Source organism: Somniosus microcephalus, chromosome 25, assembly GCF_052327205.1.
Source record: "Somniosus microcephalus isolate GS21.2 chromosome 25, FLI_Smic_1.0, whole genome shotgun sequence".
NCBI lineage: Eukaryota > Metazoa > Chordata > Chondrichthyes > Squaliformes > Somniosidae > Somniosus > Somniosus microcephalus.
This window is the reverse complement of record NC_141011.1, coordinates 47,315,059-47,337,287: the sequence shown is the minus strand read 5'-3', so window position 1 is coordinate 47,337,287 and position 22,229 is coordinate 47,315,059. Positions and strand designations below refer to the sequence as shown.

The following is a 22,229-nucleotide window of genomic DNA, read 5'->3' as shown; positions in this document are numbered from 1 at the left end:
GTCCCATTCCCCCGCTCTATCCCTGTAGCCCTGCAAGTTTATTTCCCCCAAGTGCCTATCCAGTCTCCCCTTGAAAACATCGAGTGTCTCCGCTTCCACCACTTCCGTCGGCAGCGAGTTCCAGGTCCTCACCACTCGCTGCGTAAAAAAGTTTTTCCTCATGTCCCCCCCCTGTATCTCTTACCCAAAACCTTAAATCTGTGTCCCCTAGTCCTTGTACCATCACCTAGTGGGAACAGCCTTTCCCCGTCTAGCCTATCCAAACCCGTCATAATCTTGTACACCTCTATCAAATCTCCCCTCAACCTCCTTTGCTCTAATGAAAACAAATCCAGCTTCTCCAACCTGTCCTTGTAGCTAAGATTCCCCCATCCCCGGAACCATTCTGCTAAATCTCCTCTGCACCCTCTCAAGGGCCTTCACATCCTTCCTAAAGTGTGGTGACCAGAACTGGATGCAATACTCCAACTGTGGCCTAACCAGCGCTTTATAAAGTTTCAGCATAACCTCTCTACTTTTGTACTCAATACCTCTATTTATGAAGCCCAAGATCCCATATGCATTGCTAACCACTCTCTCAATATGTCCTGCCACCTTCAGGGACCTCTGCACATTAACTCCCAGGTCCCTCTGTCCCTGCACACTCTTTAAAACTGTGCCATTAAGTGTATATTGTCTCTCCCTGTTCCTTCTGCCAAAATGCATGAGTATGGGAGAAAATTTATACTGAAAGATGCCTCAGCCCGCCTGCCTCTTTTCACCCCCATACACTTTATGACTGAGCATGGTGCTGCCCTTTAATCATACCGTGTGTGCAACTGTTCCACTGGCGATTTTACAGATTTCACTGCTGCTCAGTGTCTCTCTTACATTCCTCGAATCAATCCTTTCTACACACAGTCACTCCGCTCCCATTCAATCTTCTCGCCTTGTCCTTCCTTCCAACTGCATATTGTGGCATTTCATTGGTGTTGAGGTTTTCGGAGGGGAGGAAGGGGGGGGAGGGGACGGAGGGGAGCAGTGGGAGGGAGAGGCTGACGCAGTTTTATTTTAATGTCAACAGTGCAGCTTATCCAGCCGACATGTCAAACGGGTACAGTCCGGTGTAGATCATCTGGTCTATGAGCATAGGCTTCTTCTGAAGGGGATTGCTCACGAGTTGGCCCATCTGCTTTTGCTCACTGCATCGCTTTGCCTACGTGAATTTCTGATGCTGCCTTTGGCTTTCCAATTTTGTTCCTTACATCAGTCTTGCCAGCTGCCATTTTACTTGCAGCAACCAGCATGGGGCAGGATTTCCAATGATGCGCCGACGTATGATGGAGGAAGAGTGGTGTTGAGGGGACAAGAAAGGCAAGAGCAACTTTAGCTCACCTGGTTTGTTTTTTGGCGGGCAGTAGCTTTTGCGGTGTAGGGAAATACGGTGGCCATTTTGTGCCAACAACATCCCCAAAAAACAGCCTAGAGCAGAATGAGCATGACACTAGGACACCCACCATCTTTGAATAGTGTGATAGGATCTTTTACGTCCATCTAAACAAGCAGAAGGGGCACACTTCCTCAGTACCGTACTGGAGCGAAAGTTTAGATTGTGTGTTTGGTTGACGAGACTTTGGGGGGAAAAATTGGCTCGTGCCCCCTTTGGGGTGCCAACTTCGCTACTTTTAGCGCCCCGAAAAAGTTAGCGCCCCCCGCGCCCGAATTTGGATGATAGGGCCCCAAGCAGGGGGCAGGGCGGTGCTGGAAGCACTTCCCCCCCCCCCCCCCCCCCTCCATTGGGACGCTCCTATTGAATATCACGGCGCTACGTGCAGCAGCGCCATGCTCGTCAGCATATAGCGCCGTGGCACTGCAGGCTTCCCTCCCCTGATTAAAGGGGAGGGGTTTAGTGCACCTGCTGGGCCACCGGGGAGCCAGGTGTGGCAAAAGAGCCCGGCACCCCGCAGGCGGAGGCAGGTGCTGGCAGGCGTTCCAAAAAAAATGGCTGCCCAGCACCTGCCCTTTAATTATCGCCGCCCTGGCTGCGAAAACGCCCCCCCCCCCCCACCCCTGTCGGACATGGCATCCGGCGGTAGGTCAGGGGGCGCAAGCCAAGTTTGCGGCCGGGGCACTGCGCACGTGATGACGTCATTGGCGGAGGCGCAGCGCCACCAGCTACCGCCGCCACTAATGTCCCGCTGAATTTCGCGGGAGGTTGTTAGCACCGTCGCGCCCGGGTGCTGGGGGCTTTGTGCCCAGTTAGGCACAAAGCAACCGAATTTTCTCCCCTTTATGTCCAAGAAAATAGTCTTTATAACTTCCCCCCCCCCCCCCAAATGGTATGTAGAAGAAAAAACAGGAACGTTTTTTCACCAGGTCAGCCAACAACCATAAGAGTTATTTGCGCGAGCAAGCCTGTTAACTGCAGGAGGTGTGTGATCCACCGAGGAGGGGGGCTGAAGATGGCAACAAAACGTCATTTACCTATTTGTGTATAATTCAGCAGCACATACTGGACATCTTCTGGAGTCCATGTATGTGGCGCTAAGGGCTAGCTTTCCACCCATTCATAGTTAACAGGATGAAAAATCTAACCCTAATTATCGTCATAAAACCCATTGTTACTTTCTACAACCAGGGTAGATGCGGAGAGGTTGTTGCCCCTGACTGGAGTGTCTAGAACAGGGGCACAATCTCAGGATAAGGGGTCGGACATTTAAGACTGAGATGAGGAGGAATTTCTTCACTCAGTGGGTTGTGAATCTTTGGAATTCTCTATTCAAGGCTGAGATCGATAGATTTTTGGACTCTAGGGGAATCAGGGGATATGGAGATCGGGCAGGAAAGTGGAGTTGAGGTCGAAGATCAGCCGTGATATTATTGAATGGCGGCGCAGGCTCGCGGGGCCGTATGGCCGTCTCCTGCTCCTATTTCTTATGTTCTTATAAAATTTTCAAAGGGTTTTGCTCAATGACACGAGTACAATCATCGTACTGCAGAGAGTTGTGTAAGGTGCCTCCTGCATCTGGAATTGTTCCAAGCAGGCAGAGAGCCTATTTTAAAATCTAGCCTGAAAAAACCTTCTCCCCAGACTCGAAGCTGTGCACTTGGCATCTTGCCCTGATCTGGGACCTCAGAACATAAATATCCGATAATTCCCATAAGATTACCAGCAGATAGAAAAACGGTTCTCTGCTCTGAGAAGGACAGTGGACACAAAAGGTGCTCCAAATAGCTGGCAAAAAGGATTAAAATTTACAGCTTTGAAGCGATTAGATTTAGAATGTAATGATGAAAGCTGAACAGTGATTATCAGCAGTCAGAAAAGAGGGGGTGCTTATGAATAAGGTAGTTTCCCAACCTTGTTGGGGCTTCTTTTTTTTTTTTTTAAATGGTATGCATCCTCCCCATGCTGTAGCCATATGGACTAGTCTGCTAGGTCCTCGCCAAATGTCACAGGGTCTGTGACTTTATATGACACAGGAGTGGGAGACCAGGTGTGGCACTGCCCCTCTGCAAAGTCACGACAATGCCAGTGTCAGCTGTGGCTCAGTGGGCAGCACTCCCTCACCTATGAGTCAGGAGGTTGTGGGTTCAAGTCCCACTCGAGAGACTTGAGCACAAAAATCTAGGCTGACACTCCTCCTTCTTCTTCTTCTTCTTAGGCAGTCCCTCGGAACCGAGGATGACTTGCTTCCACACTAAAGATGAGTTCTCCGGTGACTGATGAGTCCAATGCGGGACCTACAGTCTCTGTCACAGGTGGGGCAGACAGTGGTTGAAGGGGCGGGTGGGTGGGGTGCTTGGGTTGACGTGCACTCCTTCTGCTTGCTCCCGGCGAAGAGACTCAAGGTGTTCAGTGCCTTCCCGGATGCTTCTCCTCCACTTTGTGCGATCTTGGGCCAGGGATTCCCAGGTGTCGGTGGGGATGTTGCACTTTTTCAAGGAGGCTTTGAGGGTGTCCTTGAAGTGTTTCCTCTGCCCACCTGGAGCTCTCCTGCCGTGTCGGAGCTCCGAGTAGAGAGCTTGTTTTGGGAGTCTCGTATCGGGCATGCGGATAATGTGACCCGTCTATCAGAGCTGATCGAGCGTGGTCAAAGCTTCGATGCTGGGGATGTTGGCCTGAGCGAGAACACTGACGTTGGTGCGCCTATCCTGCCAATGGATTTGCAGGATCTTGCGGAGGCAGCGTTGGTGGTACCTCTCCAGTGCTTTACATGGTCCATATCTCTGAAGCATACAGGAGGGCGGGAATCACTACTGCTCTGTAGACCATGAGCTTGGTGCCGGGTTTGAGGTCCTGGTCTTCAAACACTCCCTTCCTCAGGCGACCGAAGGCTGCACTGGCACACTGAAGGCGGTGTTGGACTTTGTAATCGACGTCTGCCCATGTTGACAGTAGGCTCCCGAGGTATGGAAAGTGGTCCACGTTGTCCAAGACCTCGTTGTGGATTTTGATCATCGTGGGGCAGTACTGTGTGGCGGGGGCAGGTTGGCAGAGGACATTTGTCTTACAGATGTTTAGTGTAAAGCCCATGCTCTCGTACGCTTCAGTGCGGTGCTGAGGGAGTGCTGCACTGTCGGACTTTAAACTAAGGCCCCATCTGCTCTCTCAGGTGGGCATAAAAGATCCCATGGCACTATTTCGAAGAAGAGCAGGGGAGCTATCCCCGGTGTCCTGGCCAATATTTATCCCTCAACCAACATCACTAAAACAGATTATCTGGTCATTATCACATTGCTGTTTGTGAGAGCCTGCTGTGCGCAAATTGGCTGCCGCGTTTCCTACATTACAACAGTGACTACACTTCAAAAAAAGTACTTAATTGGCTGTAAAGTGTTTTGGGACGTCCAGTGGTCGTGAAAGGCACTATAGAAATGCAAGTCGTTCTTTCTTTCCTTTTCCATCTGTGCGCTCAGCACGTGGTTGCCCCAGAAACGATCAAGCTAAGCCTACAGTGCATGGATGATGAGGAAGAACAAAAATTATAAGGACCTCTCGGTTGGCTGTGTTAATTGTACTCATCAGCCTGACGAGTGCTTATGTGCTTTGATGGTCAGTTTGTCCTTTGCCTCTCTCGTATCTACAATAGAAATGTTTTATGTGACGTGAGGGGAAATTTCTTGGGCTTTTGGCAAGTCCAGCGAAAACATTCAACACCCTTGAGGTGACATGACAAGCAGGTCCAATGCATCTTCAACCATCCCAGCAGAATGATCACAATTGCCAGTATACCTCTTTACAAAAGGAAGCATGCGCCTCAAAATAGGAAGCTATCCGTTTCATTTAGGACTGAGATGAGGGGAAATGTCTTCACTCAGAGGGTGGTGAATCTTTAGGATTCTCTACCCCAGAGCGCTGTGGAGGCTCAGTCGTTGAGTATATTTAAGACAGAGATCGACAGATTGGGAATCAAGGGATATGGGGATCGGGCAGGAAAGTGGAGTTGGGTCGATTAGGCTTATATTGACTAGAGTTTAGAAGAATGAGAGGGGGTCTCATTGAAACTTATAAAATTCTAACAGGACTAAACAGACTAGATGCAGGAAGGATGTTTCCGATGGTGGGGGAGTCCAGAACCAGGGGTCACAGTCTAAGGAGTAAGCCATTTAGGACTGAGATGAGGAGGAATTTCTTCACCCAGAGAGTGGTGAACCTGTGGAATTCTCTACCACAGAAGGCAGTTGAGGCCAATTCATTAAATATATTCAAGAAAGAGTTGGATATATTTCTTAAGGCTAAAGGGATCAAGGGATATGGGGAGAAAGCAGGGACAGGGTACTGAATTTGGATGATCAGCCATGATCTCATTGAATGGCGGAACAGGCTCGAGGGGCCGAATGGCCTACTCCTGCTCCTATCTTCTATGTTTCTAATTGTGGTCGAAGATCAGCCATGATCTTACTGAATGGCGGAGCAGGCTCGAGGGGCCGTATGGCCTACTCCTGCTCCTAATTCTTATGTTTCATGCTTAGTTAAAAAACAAAAGCATTTTTAAGTCGCTGAGTTGACAATTTTGTATTCAACTGACAGAATGATCACAGCAAGCTTAGAGCAAAAGGAAGTCATGAGGAGATCTGGTAGAGGCGTTCAAAATTATGACAGGGTTCTGATCATAAGAAATAGGAGCAGGAGTAGGCTAATCGGCCCCTCGAGCCTGCTCCGTCATTCAATAAGATCATGGCTGATCTGATCCTAATCGCCAATCTACTATCACAGAATCACAGGCAAGGAGAGAAAAACGATTTCCATTTGTTGGTAACTAGATCACCACCAATAGAATGAAAGGAGAGGCTAAGAGAATTTCTTCATTTGAAGGATTGTCAGGACGTAGAATGTCCCATCAGCAACAGCAGTGAAGCAGAATCTAGGAAAGCATTTAAAAAGAAAATGTAAAATAAAATTGAAGCTATTGGAAAAAAGGCAGGAGACTGGGACTAAGTGGGTAACTCTTTCAGAGAGCTGGCATTCGGATGATGGGCCAAATAGTCGTCTTCTGCGCTGTAAATTTGGAGTTAAAGGAAAGCCAAGAAATGCTTTGTCTACAGGAGAATTGTCTTCGTTCACATCGTACGCTATGTGTTAACTTTAATATATAGAGTTTTCTTTGCAAACAAATGCACTATTCTTGTGCTGAAGTGCAACTGTGCGGAGAGCAGGGTCGCCAACTCCAGTTGGACGCATTCCTGGAGGTGTCATCACATGACCTCTTGCCTCCAGCCCCCCCGCCCCCCCACACTCCCACCATTGGTCGCCCAACATGTCCATCATCGCAGCGCCCTGTCTTACCACACCAGTGGCTGCATTTCACATGTTGAATTACGGAATTCAACTCACCGTCGACTCCCAATCAGCAAAGAAACTACATTCGCACGTCTCTGCTCCCGCCTTAGTCCACGTTCAGGAGGCGGAATGCCTTCAGAGGAAATAAAAGCAGCATCACCGACTTACCACAGCCTCTTTATTCGCCACACCAAAGGCTGCCTTCTGCCGCCTCTTGGTGAGGTAGGTGGAGTTTTCCTGCACTTTCTCTAGTAGTTGTTTGATCTGTTTGCAGTAGTTGGCCACTTTACACTCTTTGAGAAAAGCTTTCAGCTGCAAGGAAAAGGGACCACATGTCATGCAAAACAGCTACTGTTTAACCAACTCAAGGAAACCTGTTCTGTTCCAGCATCACAGCTACAGGAGCAGCGCGAGTCCTCAGCACTAGAACAATGCCAACCTCTGCCCACACTACCATTCTGCACCCAGCAGGTTTCTGCCCCCGGCTAGCTTGCCCCCCCCCCTCCCCCTCCAATCATGAAATCTTTTGACGTGGCAAAAAGAGACAAGCTTTACCGAAACAGTATGTGCTTAACAGTAAGGATTGCATGAAGCATTAATGATTAGCATTTGTTCTGGCACACATTTTAGGAAGTGGTAACAATTGTTCAAAGTGCAGTACAAAAAAAAAATCTGGCATAGAGAAATGGGGGAGCAGCCAAATACTGATCATACATCATGGAACAATCGTACACAATTCTCAAACAGCACGAAGAACCGCTTGCTCCACCTGGGTCCATGGATTCAGGAGCCAGTAAAGATCACACAACACAAGCAGACGGAAAATTCAAACAAAAATGGAACTTCTCTGCGATAAAAATGGTATCTATCTGGCACCACACAATACCTTACACAGGATTACATGGGATATACGGCACAGAAACAGGCCATTCGGCCCAACCAGTCCATGCCGGCGTTTATGCTCCACTTGAGCCTCCTCCCGTCTTTCCTCATCTAAATCTATCAGCATAACCCTCTATTCCCTTCTCCCTCATATGTTTGTCCAGCCTCCCCTTAAATGCATCTCTACCATTCGCTTCAACCACTCCCTGTGGTAGCGAGTTCCACATTCTCACCACTCTCTGGGTAAAGAAGTTTCTTCTGAATTCCCTCTTGGATTTCTTGGTGACTATCTTATATTGATGGCCTCTAGTTTTGCTCTTCCCCACAAGTGGAAACATTCTCTCTGTATCCACTCTATCAAAATATTTCATAATTTTAAAGACCTCTATCAGGTCACCCCTCAGCCTTCTCTTTTCAAGAGGCAAGAGACCCAGCCTGTTCATCCTTTCCTGATGGGTATACCCTCGCATTTCTGGTATCACCCGTGTAAATCTTTTTTGCACCCTCCCCAGTACCTCTATATCCTTTTACTGCTATCCCTTTGCAACTTAATTCCAAAATGCCTCCAGCGTGTGGCTAATTTTATATTCACTACAGTCTTGCTGTAGCTAGTTGTCTCAACCAGTTATCTCAATTAACCACTTGCTCCACCTCTTCCAGGCTACAGTAGAGCACTGGATGGTTTTAATGCAACAAGGCGCCAGGAGTATCAGCTTCTATGCCCTTCACTCCAGTCCCCTGTGAACAATATCGTGCCTTGCCCTGCTCCCCGGGAACTGCACAGTGCCAATACCCTAAACTGTATGGTGCCCTGTCTGTTTCCAGGGAACTATAATCATTTGAAAATCCTAGCGCCTCCGCTCTCTTCCCTTGTAAGCAACTATTGTGACGGTGCTTTCACAATTAATTTTAACTACATTGTCGTTTTGATTTTAACACCCAATTAACACCAATTTCTTGCAGGCCGTTTTACTAGCTCCACAGACCGATGCTCGAAAGTTCTGTCTTCCCATGACTTGTAGTTAGTGAAAAACGCAAGAGTTACAAGTCACTCCAATAAACCACAAGAGCATAAGAATGCGGAGTAGGCCATACGGCCCCTCGAGCCTGCTCCGCCATTCAATAAGGTCATGGCTGACCATCGATCTCAACTCCACCTTCCTGCCCGATCTCCATATCCCGCGATTCCCCGAGAGTCCAAAAATCGATCGATCTCAGGGTTGAAATATACTCAATGACCCAGCATCCACAGCCCCTTTGAGGGAGAGAATTCCAAAGATTCACAACCCTCTGAGTGAAGAAATTCCTCCTCATCTCGGTCTTAAATGGCCGACCCCTTATCCTGAGACTGTGCCTCCTAGTTCTAGGCTCTCCAGCCAGGGGAAACAACCTCTCAGCAACTAGTTCCTCACAAACTCATATACGTCACAGAGAATTTAAAACTGATTTGGAAAAAAAAATACCCGTCTTGTGTTCTGGGCCACTTTCCTCGTTCTGCCCAACCTCAGCTCTCTTCAACCCCAGCCCAAGTGCTCAGCTCCACTCCCTCCCTTACACTGCAGTTGTCCCCGAGTACTTCAGCCCCTCACTCTTCGCAACCTCTGCTGACAGATGACGGGGAGCGGTGGGGAGTTTAGTGGGCGGTTTGACACGGAACCTGTGTCTCTGAACTTTCACCCAGCAATTTTTTTTTGTAAATCAGATATTTTTAATGGTAACCAGCTGCACTCTGCTCTGGGTCTGATCCTGATCCAAAGGTAGCAGGGAGTTACAAGAGTTCAGTGTGATCAATTTGGGGAAGCACATCTGGAAGAAAGGCCTCAAGTGATGCTAGGCCCGCACGCTTGTGTGTTGGGGCGGGGGCCCGATACCGGATAATAATATCGTCTATAGGAAGATTAAATCTTTCCCTTGGCAAAAAAGGCTCACACTTTGCCCTGTCCTGGGATTATACAATGTATAGTGTCCAGATTGGTAATCAAAAGTCTGAGTAAAATGGAATAATAAATTGTTAAATACTGCAGTAGAATTTGGCAACGAGAACTGGAAAGTGCCACGTTACCAAAGCATGTATGACTTTGACTAAAAAAAAGTGATGCATTCATCCAAATATAATGCATGAGCATCATACAGTTATTTAATTAAATGCGTGCAGCTACGAAACAGGCAGAAATGTATTCATTCTGTTAACTGCCGGATGTGTGAAGCGCACAGTTACTTGAGCGAGGAACACTATTAATATACTAGCAATAGATGGCAATTTTACACACACACACATGCATTCATTAATTACTTCATACCTGAAGGACAACAGGCAATGCCAGTTCTGGAAAGCCTATGGTATGTGCTTGAGTGTGGAAATACTCCAGGGTCAGGTCATACAATTGTTCCATCAAACCATCCTGGAATGCAAAACAAAGCATTTTTAAACCATTATCTATAAATTTTCAGTGTCCAAATACAGAATTTGAAATTACAGAAACTAGTCAGATAATAATCTCCTTTGTCCAATGACACAGATTTAAGAACATAACATAAGAAATAGGAGCAGGAGTCGGCCATTTGGCCCTTCGAGCCTGCTCCGCCATTCAATGAGATCATGGCTGATCTTCTACCTCATCTCCACTTTCCTGCACTATCCCCATATCCCTTGATTCCCTTAATATTCAAAAATCTATCAATCTCGGTCTTAAATATACTCAACGACTGAGCCTCCACAGCCCTCTGGGGTAGAGAATTCCAAAGATTCACCGCCCTCTGCGTGAAGACATTTCTCCTCATCTCAATCCTGAATGGCAGTACCCTTTGACATGAATCAGTCATTCATGAAAGAAAGACTTATGAAATAATACTGAGCGGCCTACTGGTGGCGCTGTCCAGGGTGAGTATAAATACTCGGGCACGGGCCCAGCTTGCGCAGGACATTCTTAACAGGAACTAGTGAAGGACACAACTAGACCTCCATGTTGTAAAACAGTTGATTAAAGCTTTGTTTAACGCTTAGACCAAGTGCCTAGTAGTTTTCTTATGTCACCCTTATTCTGAGACTGTGACCCCTGGTTCTAGACTTCCCAGCCAGGGGAAGCATCTACCCTGTCAAGCCCTGTAAGAATTCTGTATGTTTCTTTGTGTCTTGGTAACTGCGGCTTATATACATCACGATTGGAATGGCCTTTCTGTAAAGTTTGCCCTCCACATGGAAAAGAACTGGGCTCAGCGTCTAATGGAGTACGTTATGGAATACTGCCGCTGCAAGAACCCCAGTGATCGCTCAGTGCAAACGGGAGAAAGTGACTGGTACGACAAATGACTTGCTATTGCCCAGACACTGACATTCTGACTGCCTCCGGGACTTTTAATGCAAGATTGTGGTCGTAGGTCAGGAAAACACATTAAGTGTAGAAATTCACAGGATTTGTTACTGGATGTTGCACTGCAACAAATTATTTACCACATCTACCGTGTGCGAGGACTCGATGTGGATTCCCTCCGCAGTTATAGTTAACAGAGGCTCCAGAGTAGATTAAAGTGATAGAACAAAGGACTAGCACAAAATTATTAAGCTCCGAGGGCTACAAATCACAAAGGGGGAAAAATTCGGTTGCTTTGCGTCTCCCGTTAGCACCCTAAGAGGGCACTAACGGGGCGCAATTCAACTAGCGCCCGGACGCAGTGCCACCAACGCCTCCCGCAAAATTCAGTGGGAGGTTAGCGCGGCGGTAACCGTTAGCGCCCTGCGGCGCGGCCGGCGATGACGTCATCGCTGTGCGCAGCACCCCGCTCGCGAGCTTCGGTAGCGCCCCCTGACTGACCGCCGGACGCCATGTCCGACGGGGTCAGGGGGGCCTATCTGCGGCCGGGGCGGCGCTAGTTAAAGGGGAGGTGGCGGGCGGCCATCTTTGTTGCTGGCCGCCTGCCAGCACCCGCCCCCGGCCCCCGTGAAGCCCCCCCCCCACCCCCCCGCGGGGTGCCGGCTGCTCTCCGAGTGCCAGGCTCGTTTGCTGGCACTCCCGATCCCTGGTGGCCCAGCTGGGCGCCAGGATGCGTTGCGCCAGGCCCCTCCTCTTTAATAAGGGGAGGAAGGACTGCAGTACCATGGCGCTGCAGCACGTAGCGCCGCGATATTGCCTCGCAGCACCCCAAGAGGGACACGGGGCGCTTCCAGTAGCACCCCTCCTCAGGGCGCTACCTGGGAAAATCGGCCGCGGGAGTGCTAATTTTTTCAGGGCGCTAAAAGTAGTGCCCCAGCGAAGTTAACGCCCCAAAGGGGCATAACTCAATTTTTCCCCCAAAGACTTCAAAAGGAAAGACACGGGATGCAAATTTCACAGAAAGGATAATAAAAGAGCATACTGTTGGCAAGTAGTGCTGAATCTACCACAGGGATAACAAAAGGAGATATGTTTTACTATTCCATTGGCTATGATGCTTAGCAATGGGTTTATTTAAAGTTTGGCTCCAACTGATTTGGTTCCATCTATATAAAGCTTTGTGACTAGTAAGAAAATGAAAGAAGCATGTGAGGTTGGGTGAAATTTTGGCATGTGAAAAAAAAAAGTCTTATTCAATCATAAGGAATAAGCTGAATGTGGTCTTATGGCCAGCACATCCAAATGTCAAGCCAGATACAGCGAGTCTTCTGCCAAAGTATAAAATTCATCAATCCTGCAGACTGAAACAGAAGGGAGTAGTGATAGACTTAAATCTACGGAATCTGAAATCATAGTCAGAGGTTCAAATAGGTTCACAGCACAAGATTCAGAACTCAGGCTGGTGTTGGTTACTGGAGGAATGTTTCCATTTAGCAGGTGACCTTCACAAAGCTGGATATTAATAGCGTTCACCGACTGAGTTTCTTTGCCAAAGTATGAGAGGCCACGATAGCGGCCAGGTGAACTTCAGGAAGCTAGGTGACCAGTACTGATCAAGTAGCTTCTACACGCAGTCATGTGAATGGAACAATAACACGTCCTAATGGATTATAGTTAAGGTCATGGAGCTGAATCAAAAATCTTTTTCCATTTATTGTTCTAAGCCTTTCAAGATGCTAATAAAGTATCTGTTCCGGGAGGAAGGAAGCTCTGTTGAGTTAATTTGACCCTCAAGAGCCAAGCTTTCAAATGGAAACTGAGGAGAGTTGGGTATATTGGCCCCCACCCATCTCTGCGGCAGCAGATCCTGTCTGTGAGTACAGAAGGCATGGTGAGAATCAAGCTTAGCTTGGTCACTAAGGGATTGCTGAGAGACATGCAGCTTCTTCTGCTCTGATCCTGAGAGTGATTCTGGATTCGGAGAGGAAGCGGTGTTCCAGGAGATTGAAGGGACATCCAGCGCCTGTGGTCAACCATCACGTTCCTCATTTGCAAGTACGAGCACTCTTGCAAACTTATGGACGGCTGCCTGTGCAGTGTCTTTAGAGGGAGCTGTGATGATCCAACTACCTAAACATCAACAGATGCTGCATTACAAGGAAGGCCAACTCTGTGAAAAGGCAGGTCCTCAATAATCTGGATGCTGATGTTCGACTAAATAAGAGAACTCTGGTATTTGTAGTGTAGTCGCTTCGCATTGAGCCTCAAGAATTTTCTACGAGTCTCTCAAAAAGTTGACGTTTTCAAGGTCCATGGCTGTGAGCATGTGCTCCCCATGCACTCCCTGACTTATCTGGGTTAATACTACCATCTTGAATTTGTCAAAAACACTTGGATCCAAAATAGATTGGGGATTACAAAATAGCTAGAATAGAATCCAGATTATACCTGGCCTGAACAGCACCTTCTTTCAGGGCTGGGCAAGCAGAGCGTTCTGCATCTCCAGGGCGTTCTGCATCTCCAGGGCAAACATTCCCTGCAATTAGCAGAGGCCATCTTGAGAAAGTTAATCATCTGATTCTAGGAGGGGGGAGACCCTACAAAGTGAGCACTTACAGCTTTTACTGACAGTGTCCCTCACCTAGCTCTCGAGTTACTAATTCACTGACAAGTGGAAATAATATTTCCCTATTTATTTTTTTAATCAAAACCCCTCATCATTTTGAACAGGTCTACCAGATCTACTCTGAACCTTTTTTTCCCTATTGAAAAGGGGAGCCCGTTTCTCGAGTCCCTCCTCATAATTAAAGCACGTGGTATGGAGCAGTGATGTTACACCAAGTGTGCTTAAACCCAATTTCACACTGAACAAGCTGTGCAATATTTTCCATCGCATCCTGCAACAAAAACTAGAATCATGCAATCGCCCCACAAACTTTTACTTCTCGCTCCATTTCCTTGCATCCATTTACAAAGGTGTAATGCCAACTCTGCATGACATCCTAACTTAAAATGACTAGTTAACTACTGAGCACTCTATTCAAAGTTTCGGTTTGAGCAAGGCAAGTTTTTGAAAGACTGTATCTGATTGTTGGGGCGTTAACGAACAGAAAACTGTTATTGCAGTCATTCGCAATCCTCTTTTAAACAAGAGACAGGAAGGCCTTCTAATGCACTGCATTTCTGTGATCATAATCCTTACAATCCCATTAAATAGCTACTAGGTCATATTGGCAACAAGCAAGGTTACCTTTTAGTGCCCTGCTTACCCGGAAAGCTTTCTCCTGCAAATTTGCGTTGGACAGCTTAAGAATCACAGCAAAGTTGATTGGTCGGAGACTCATCCGGCCAGGTTTCTTGTTAAAATCGACCTGTTGGAAAATCTACGGGTGGGAGGAAAGCACAATTATAATTAAATAGAATTACACTAATAGAAGACACTTTCTGGATTCTAAAATGACACACAGCTTACAATATTAGTCAGAAAAAACATTCAGATAGAAAACCTTGTGAGGTGAACATGATTAGATTACTTAAAAAAAAACTCTTCCTCCCTTCCTTACAGGGAGAATCAAAGTATAAATACTTTATCCTCAAGATTTCCTTTACTTGCTAACCAATAAAATTGAAATCTTTCGATCTAAAACACACAATGCATCAAAACAAATCGGCATCAATTATTCAACCACAGCAGATTTTGGGTTAAGGACATGAGACAGAAAAAAAGACTTGCATTTATACCGCACCTTTCACGACCACCGGATGTCCCAAAGCGCTTTACAGCCAATGAAGTACTTTTTTTTTTGGAGTGTAGTCACTGTTGTAATGTAGGAAACGCGGCAGCCAATTTGCGCACAGCAAGCTCCCACAAACAGCAATGTGATAATAACCAGATACAGGAAACTTTCTTTTATCCGGCACGGACGGGACCGACGTGGTGCCGGTTCATCAAAAATTCCGGATAACCGAACGCTATAGTAAAAGATACGGAGCTGAGAGCTCCGTATAAAGCAACAAACCCTGCAGCTTAGCAACAGGTTCAAAACAATGGCCACAAGTTGCAAGCGTCTCTGTAGCTTAGCAACAGCTGCAGCCACACCCTTGCACAGCAACACACGGAGCAAGGCAAGTAATAAAACTTACCTGAACCTACTCCTGAATTTTGCCGGTCAACCGACATTTCCGGTTATTTAGGGGCCGGTTAATCGAAAGTTTCCTGTAATCTGTTTTAGATGTTAAATATTGGCCAGGACACCGGGGATAACTCCCCTGCTCCTTCTTCGAAATAGTGCTGTGGGATCTTTTACATCCACCTGAGAGAGCAGACGGGGCCTCGGTTTAACGTCTCATCCGAAAGACGGCACCTCCGACAGTGCAGCACTCCCTCAGCACTGCACTGGAGTGTCAGCCTAGCTTTATATGCTCAAGTCCCGGGAGTGGGACTTGAACCCACGACCTTCTGAGGTGAGAGTGCTACCAACTGAGCCACAGCTGACAGTGACACGAGCAGTGTTGAAGATGTAGGAGTCGTTGGGTGGGGGTGGGGGAACCACAAGACTGCGCTTCTGAAAGGCCGGGCAACTTTTTTTTTTAAAATTCATTGATGGGATGTGGGTGTCGCTGGCTGGCTAGGCCTGCATTTAGTGCCTATCCCTAATTGCCCTTGAGAAGATGGTGGTGAGCCGCCTTCTTGAACCGCTGCAGTCCATATGGTGTAGGTACACCCACAATGCTGTTAGGAAGGGAGTTCCAGGATTTTGGCCCAGCGACAGTGAAGGATCGGCGATACAGGTCCAAGTCAGGATGGTGTGTGGCTTGGAGGGGAACTTGTAGGTGGTGATGTTCCCATGCATCTGCTGCCCTTGTCCTTCTAAGTGGTAGAGGTCGCGGGTTTGGAAGGTGCTGTTGAAGGAGCTTTGGCGAGTTGCTGCAGTGCATCTTGTAGATGGTACACACTGCAGCCACAGTGCGCCGGTGGTGGAGGGAGTGAATGTTGAAGGTGGTGGATGGAGTGCCAATCAAGCGGGCTGCTTTATCCTGGATGGTGTCGAGCTTCTTGAGTGTTGTTGGAGCTGCACTCATCCAGGCAAGTGGAGAATATTCCATCACACTCCTGACTTGTGCCTTGTAGATGGTGGAAAGGCTTTGGGGAGTCAGGAGGTGAGACACTCGCCGCAGAATTCCCAGCCTCTGGCCTGCTCTTGTAGCCACAGTATTTATATGGCTGGTCCAGTTCAGTTTCTGATCAATGGTAACCCCCAGGATGTTGATAGTGGGGGATTCAGCGATGGTAATGCCATTGAATGTCAAGGGGAGAGGGTTAGAGTCTCGCTTGTTGGAGATGGCCAGTGAATTGTCTTAGCTTATGGGCAGGCCACTGGACAGAGCAACATGTACTGAATTTGGAGATCTGATGCCGCTTCTTCTTCTTAGGCAGTCCCTCGGAACCGAGGATGACTTGCTTCCACATTAAAAATATGAGTTCGCAGGTGACTGATGAGTCCAATGCGGGACCTACAGTCTCTGTCACAGGTGGGGCAGACGGTGGTTGAAGGGGCGGGTGGATGGGGTGCTTGGGTTGACGTGCGCTCCTTGCGCTGCCTGCGCTTGCTCCCGGCGAAGAGACTCGAGGTGTTCGGCGCCTGCCCGGATGCTTCTCCTCCACTTTGTGCGGTCTTGGGCCAGGGATTCCCAGGTGTCGGTGGGGATGTTACACTTTTTCAAGGAGGTTTTGAGGGTGTCCTTGAAGCGTTTCCTCTGCCCCCTGGGGCTCTCTTGCCGTGCCGGAGCTCAGAGTAGAGCGCTTGTTTTGGGAGTCTCGTATCGGGCATGCGGACAATGTGGCCCATCCATCAGAGCTGATTGAGCGTGGTCAGAGCTTCGATGCTGGGGATGTTGGCCTGAGCAAGAACACGGACGTTGGTAGGCCTATCCTGCCAATAGATTTGCAGGATCTTGCGGAGGCAGCGTTGGTGGTACCTCTCCAGTGCTTTGAGGTGCCTGCTGTACATGGTCCATGTCTCTGAGGCATACAGCAGGGCAGGTATCACTGCTGCCCTGTAGACCATGAGCTTAGTGCTGGGTTTGAGGTCCTGGTCTTCAAACACTCTCTTCCTCAGGCGACCGAAGGCTGCACTGGCACACTGAAGGCGGTGTTGGACTTCGTCATCGACGTCTGCCCTTGTTGACAGTAGGCTCCTGAGGTATGGAAAGTGGTCCACTTTGTCCAAGGCCTTGTCGTGGATTTTGATAATCGGGGGGGCAGCAGTGTGTGGCGGGGGTAGGTTGGTTGAGGACCTTTGTCTTACAGATGTTTAGTGTAAGGCCTATGCTCTCGTATGCTTTGGTGAAGGTGTTTACGGTGGTTTGGAGTTCGACCTCCGGATAGCGCAGACGCAAGCATCGTCTGCATACTGTAATTCGATGACAGAGGATGGGACGACCTTGGATCTGGACTAGAGGCGACGGAGGTTGAACAGTTACCGTTTGTTCTGTAAATTAGCTCCACTCCAGTGGGGAGCTTACTGAAGGTGAGATGGAGCATTGCAGCAAGGAAGATTGAGAAGAGCGTTGGTGCGATGACATAGCCTTGCTTGACCCCGGTTCGTACGTGAATTGGGCCTGTGGTGGAGCCATTGGTCAGGATCACGGCTTGCATGTCGTCGTGAAGCAGGCGGAGGATAGTGACAAACTTTTGAGGGCAGCCGAATTTGAGGAGGACACTCCATAATCCCTCATGGTTGACAGTGTCAAAGGCCTTTGTGAGATCAAAGAAGGCCATGTACAGTGGTTGGTGCTGTTCCCTGCATTTCTCTTGTAATTGAAGTGCGGTGAAGATCATGTCCATTGTGTCCCTTAGTGGGCGGAATCCGCATTGCCGAATATGTTTGTGTGTGCTAGGCTGATGTGGCAGAGCCTGGTCTCCAATCATCTTGGGTCCCCTTGCCATTGGACCAAGACCTTGCTCTGTCAAGCCCGTGTGGTAGCTGGTGTGCAACGACCACCCCACGTTAAAAGAATTCACGCACAGGCATCTTCCACCCTTTAAAATGAAGTTCGGGACCTAGAATGTCAGGACCCTCATGGACAACCCCAACAGTGACAGACCGGAACGCCGTACTGCTATCGTTGCCCGGGAGCTCAGACGCTTCGACATTGACATCGCCGCCCTAAGTGAGACCCGCCGGGCAGGGGAAGGCCAGCTCAAGGAGCAAGGTGGTGGTTACACCTTCTTCTGGAAAGGCAAATCCAAAGAAGAACGCCGCCTCCATGGGGTAGGCTTCGCCATAAAAACTGAACTGGTTGGGCGTCTCAGAGACTCCCCTAGTGGTATAAACGAGCACCTCATGACTCTTTGACTCACCCTAGCCCGAAACCAGTGCACTACGGTCATCAATGCGTACGCCCCAAACGAGACCAAAGAGGAATTCTACTCCAGCCTCGAACAATCCCTGTCCCGAGTCCCAATGGGCGACAAGCTGATCCTCCTTGGCGACTTCAAACGCCAGAGTTGGAAAGGACACAGACTTCTGGGGAGGTGTGATCGGCAGAGAGTGGGTAGGGAAAGCCAACTCCAATGGTACCCTCCTCCTGTCGAAATGCTTAGAACATGGCCTCGTCATAACCAACACTTTGTTCCGTCAGAGAGACAAGTACAAGGCTTCATGGCAGCACCCTCGTTCCAAGCACTGGCATCTGCTGGACTACGTCATCGTCCGAGTGAGGGACCGCAAGGACGTCCGCATCACCCACGCCATGACAGGAGCTGACGACTGCTGGACAGACCACCGCCTAATCCGCTCTGTCATCTCCATCAATGTAGCCCCAAAACAGCGGCGGCAACAGAAACAATGCCGCAGGAAAATGAACGCTGGAGCACTCAAAAGACCCTGGTAAGAAAGCCCTATTCAGCCTGCGCCTCACAAACCAACCTGACGACTCCCAGTGATGCAGAGTCACAGAGTGCCCACAGCGCCTGGTCTGCACTCAAGGCCTTCATAATCAGCACCTGTGAAGAGACGCTCGGTCACTCAACCAGGAAACACCAAGACTGGTTCGACGAGAATGACCAGGAGATCCAGGAGCTAATAAGCCGCAAGCGCAAGGCATTTCTGATCTGGAAACAGCAACAGGACTCGAGAGCAAGAAAGCAGCTCTACAGAAGCCTGAAGGCCGAGGTCCAACAAAAAACTCGCGACCTAAAGAACAGATGGTGGGTGGAGAAAGCGCAGGAGATCCAGCAGCTAGCCGACAACCATGACGTGCGTGGATTCTTTAGCGCAGTCAAGACCATCTACGGCCCAAGCACCCAAGGCCCTTCCCCACTGCGGGCCAAGAACGGAGAGGTACTCATCAAGGACAGGGAAGCAGTCAGTGCCCGCTGGAAGGAGCACTTCGAAGATCTCCTTAACCACGACTCTGTCTTCGACACGAGTGTCCTCAACTCCATCCCACAGCATGCTACCCGCCACCATCTCAGCACAACCCCAGCCCGGCATGAGGTTGAAAAGGCCATCCGACAACTGAAGAACAACAAGGCCTCAGGAGCAGATGCAATCCCCGCCGAGGCACTAAAGCATGGCGGAGAAGCACTGGCGCGAATTCATGAACTCATTTCTCTTATCTTGAAGGAGGAGAGCATGCCAGGGGATCTCAGAGACGCTGTAATTGTGACCATCTTCAAGAAAGGTGACAAGTCCGATTGCGGTAATTACCGAGGAGTTTCCCTGCTATCTGCCACAGGGAAAGTCATCGCAAGAATCCTCCTCAATCGCCTTCTCCCAGTGGCCGAAGAGCTCCTCCCAGATTTGATGCAGCCAGTTGAGTTCACACCTTTTGATCTGGAAACGTACCTACAAAAGTAGCCCGTGTCATTTAAGTTGCGACCCAACCTTAAATCTGATCAATGTGTTTGCCGTGACTTTCTCCATCCTCCACTGGGAGACCAAATTAAATGGTGGGAAAGTTAGATCCAGCAAGGACTGAGGTGAGGGAGCGGTGGGGGGAGGACCCACTTACACCAAACTCAAAGGCACTACCTGTTCCAGTGAGTTTTCTCATAGAATCATAGAAATTTACGGCACAGGAGGCCATTCGGCCCATCGTGTCTGCGCCAGTCGAAAATAAGCTACCCAGCTTAATCCCACTTTCCAGCTCCTGGTCCATAGCCCTGTAGGCTACGGCACTTCAAGTGCATATCCAAGTACTTTTTAAATGTGATGAGGGTTTCTGCCTCTACCACCCTTTCAGGCAGTGAGTTCCAGACCCCCACCACCCTCTGGGTGAAAAAGTTCTCAACTCCCCTCTAATCCTTCTACCAATTACTTTAAATCTATGCCTCCTGGTTATTGACATCTCTGCTAAGGGAAATAGGTCCTTCCTATCCATTCTGTCTAATTCCCTCATCATTTTATACACCTCAATTAAATCTCCCCTCAGCCTCCTCTGTTCCATTCTGTTGACAGGCAATGCATTTGTACTTGGAGCATGGATGAATGAGGAAGATTATGGATATTAGCCTCAACCCATTGCTGCAATTGTATTAAAACCAAATTGCACGGAGAAACATAGAAGATAGGAGCAGGAGTAGGCCATTTGGCCCCTCGAGCCTGCTCCGCCATTCAATTTTATCATGGCTGATCATCCAAATTCAATACCCTGTCCCTGCTTTCTCCCCATACCCCTTGATCCCTTTAGCCTTAAGAAATATATCCAACTCCTTCTTGAATATATTTAATGAATTGGCCTCTACTGCCTTCTGTGGTAGAGAATTCCACAGGTTCACCACTCTCTGGGTGAAGAAATTCCTCCTCATTTCTGTCCTAAATGGCCTACCCCTTATCCTTAAGACTGTGACCCCTGGTTCTGGACTGCCCGACCATCGGGAGGAGCCGAGAACCTCTGGCACAGGAGGAGGCCATTAGGCCCATTTCCCCCCGTGCTGAATTTAGGACCCTTCATGGGGCCACTTTTCCACAGACCTGTTTTCTTGCTATCTCCCCATACATGTTTACATTAGTCTTCTTTTGAGTAGTTATGCAGCATGGGGTGACAAGTAGGGAAAAGGTGGGGGGGGATGAGAGTTACCATCAAATGTTTGCGGGCCATTCAATTCAAATGTTGAAGCAGGGCAAAGCAGTACATTAAAGTTGAGAAGCGCAGTTAGCACACTACACGTGCTGCGTTCTGGTGTTCACTCTTCTTCTTAGGCAGTCCCTCGGAGCCGAGGATGACTCGCTTCCACATTAAAAATGAGTTCTCAGGTGACTGATGAGTCCAATGCGGGACCGACAGTCTCTGTCACAGGTGGGGCAGACGGTGGTTGAAGGGGCGGGTGGGGTGGGGTGCTTGGGTTGAGGTGCGCTCCTAGCGCTGCCTGCGCTTGGCTTCTGCTTGCTCCCGGCGAAGAGACTCGAGGTGTTTGGCGCCTTCCCAGATGCTTCTCCTCCACTTTGTGCGGTCTTGGGCCAGGAATTCCCAGGTGTCCGTGGGGATGTTACACTTTTTCAAGGAGGCTTTGAGGGTATCCTTGAAGCGTTTCCTCTGCCCACCTGGGGCTCTCTTGCCGTGTCGGAGATCTGAGTAGAGCGCTTGTTTTGGGAGTCTCGTATCGGGCATGCGGACAATGTGCCCTGATACTAGCTTTTCACTCCAGATTTATTTAATTAATTGAATTTAAATGCACACTACACTGCAAGTGCACTATTCCAGTCTGGCACACTGTTACCCCACACACAGAACACTGCCTCTTGTAACACGCAAACTATACAGAGCTGTTGCCAGTAAGGGACCTGACTGGGAGGGAAGTTGAGCCTAACCATGCATCATGCACAGCTCCAGCAAGTGGTACAGTGCCACAAGGAGGTAGCATATGGCTTTACACCCAGATTCTCCACGGCGCTTTTTTAAAATTCACACGTGGGGTGTGGACGTCGCCGGCAAGGCCAGCATTTATTGCCCATCCCTAATCTCGCTCGAGAAGTTGGTGGTGAGCCGCCTTTTTGAATAGGTAGCATTTCAGAGGGTAGTTAAGAGTCAGCGACATTTCTGCGCGTCTGGAGTCACGCATAGGCCAGACCGGGTAAGGGCAGCAGATTTCCGTCCCTAAAGGACATTAGTGAACCAGGTGGGTTTTTACAACAATCCGGTAGTTTCATGGTCGCCATTACCGATACGAGATTTTTATTCCAGATTTATTTAATTAACTGAATTTAAATTCCCCAGCTGCCGTGGCAGGATTTGAACTCATGAACTTCCAGAAGGTAGTGGAGAAG

At 48.7% G+C, this 22,229-nt stretch overlaps 1 protein-coding gene across 2 annotated transcripts in view; it reads right to left on the bottom strand.

Moving 5' to 3' along the window:
* noc2l (NOC2-like nucleolar associated transcriptional repressor) overlaps positions 1-22,229 on the bottom strand; it is a 221,235-nt gene that overhangs the window by 75,646 nt on the left and 123,360 nt on the right. Inside the window, exons 13-15 of one of the 2 annotated variants that reach the window (XM_085967329.1) lie at positions 14,226-14,339; positions 9,946-10,047; positions 6,932-7,075 (exon numbers count right to left, since the gene is read on the bottom strand). In XM_085967329.1, the coding sequence (XP_085823455.1) occupies positions 6,932-7,075; positions 9,946-10,047; positions 14,226-14,339 (360 nt within the window). The remainder of the gene's footprint in view (positions 1-6,931; positions 7,076-9,945; positions 10,048-14,225; positions 14,340-22,229) is intronic. The other variant, XM_085967330.1, reaches the window with a different exon arrangement.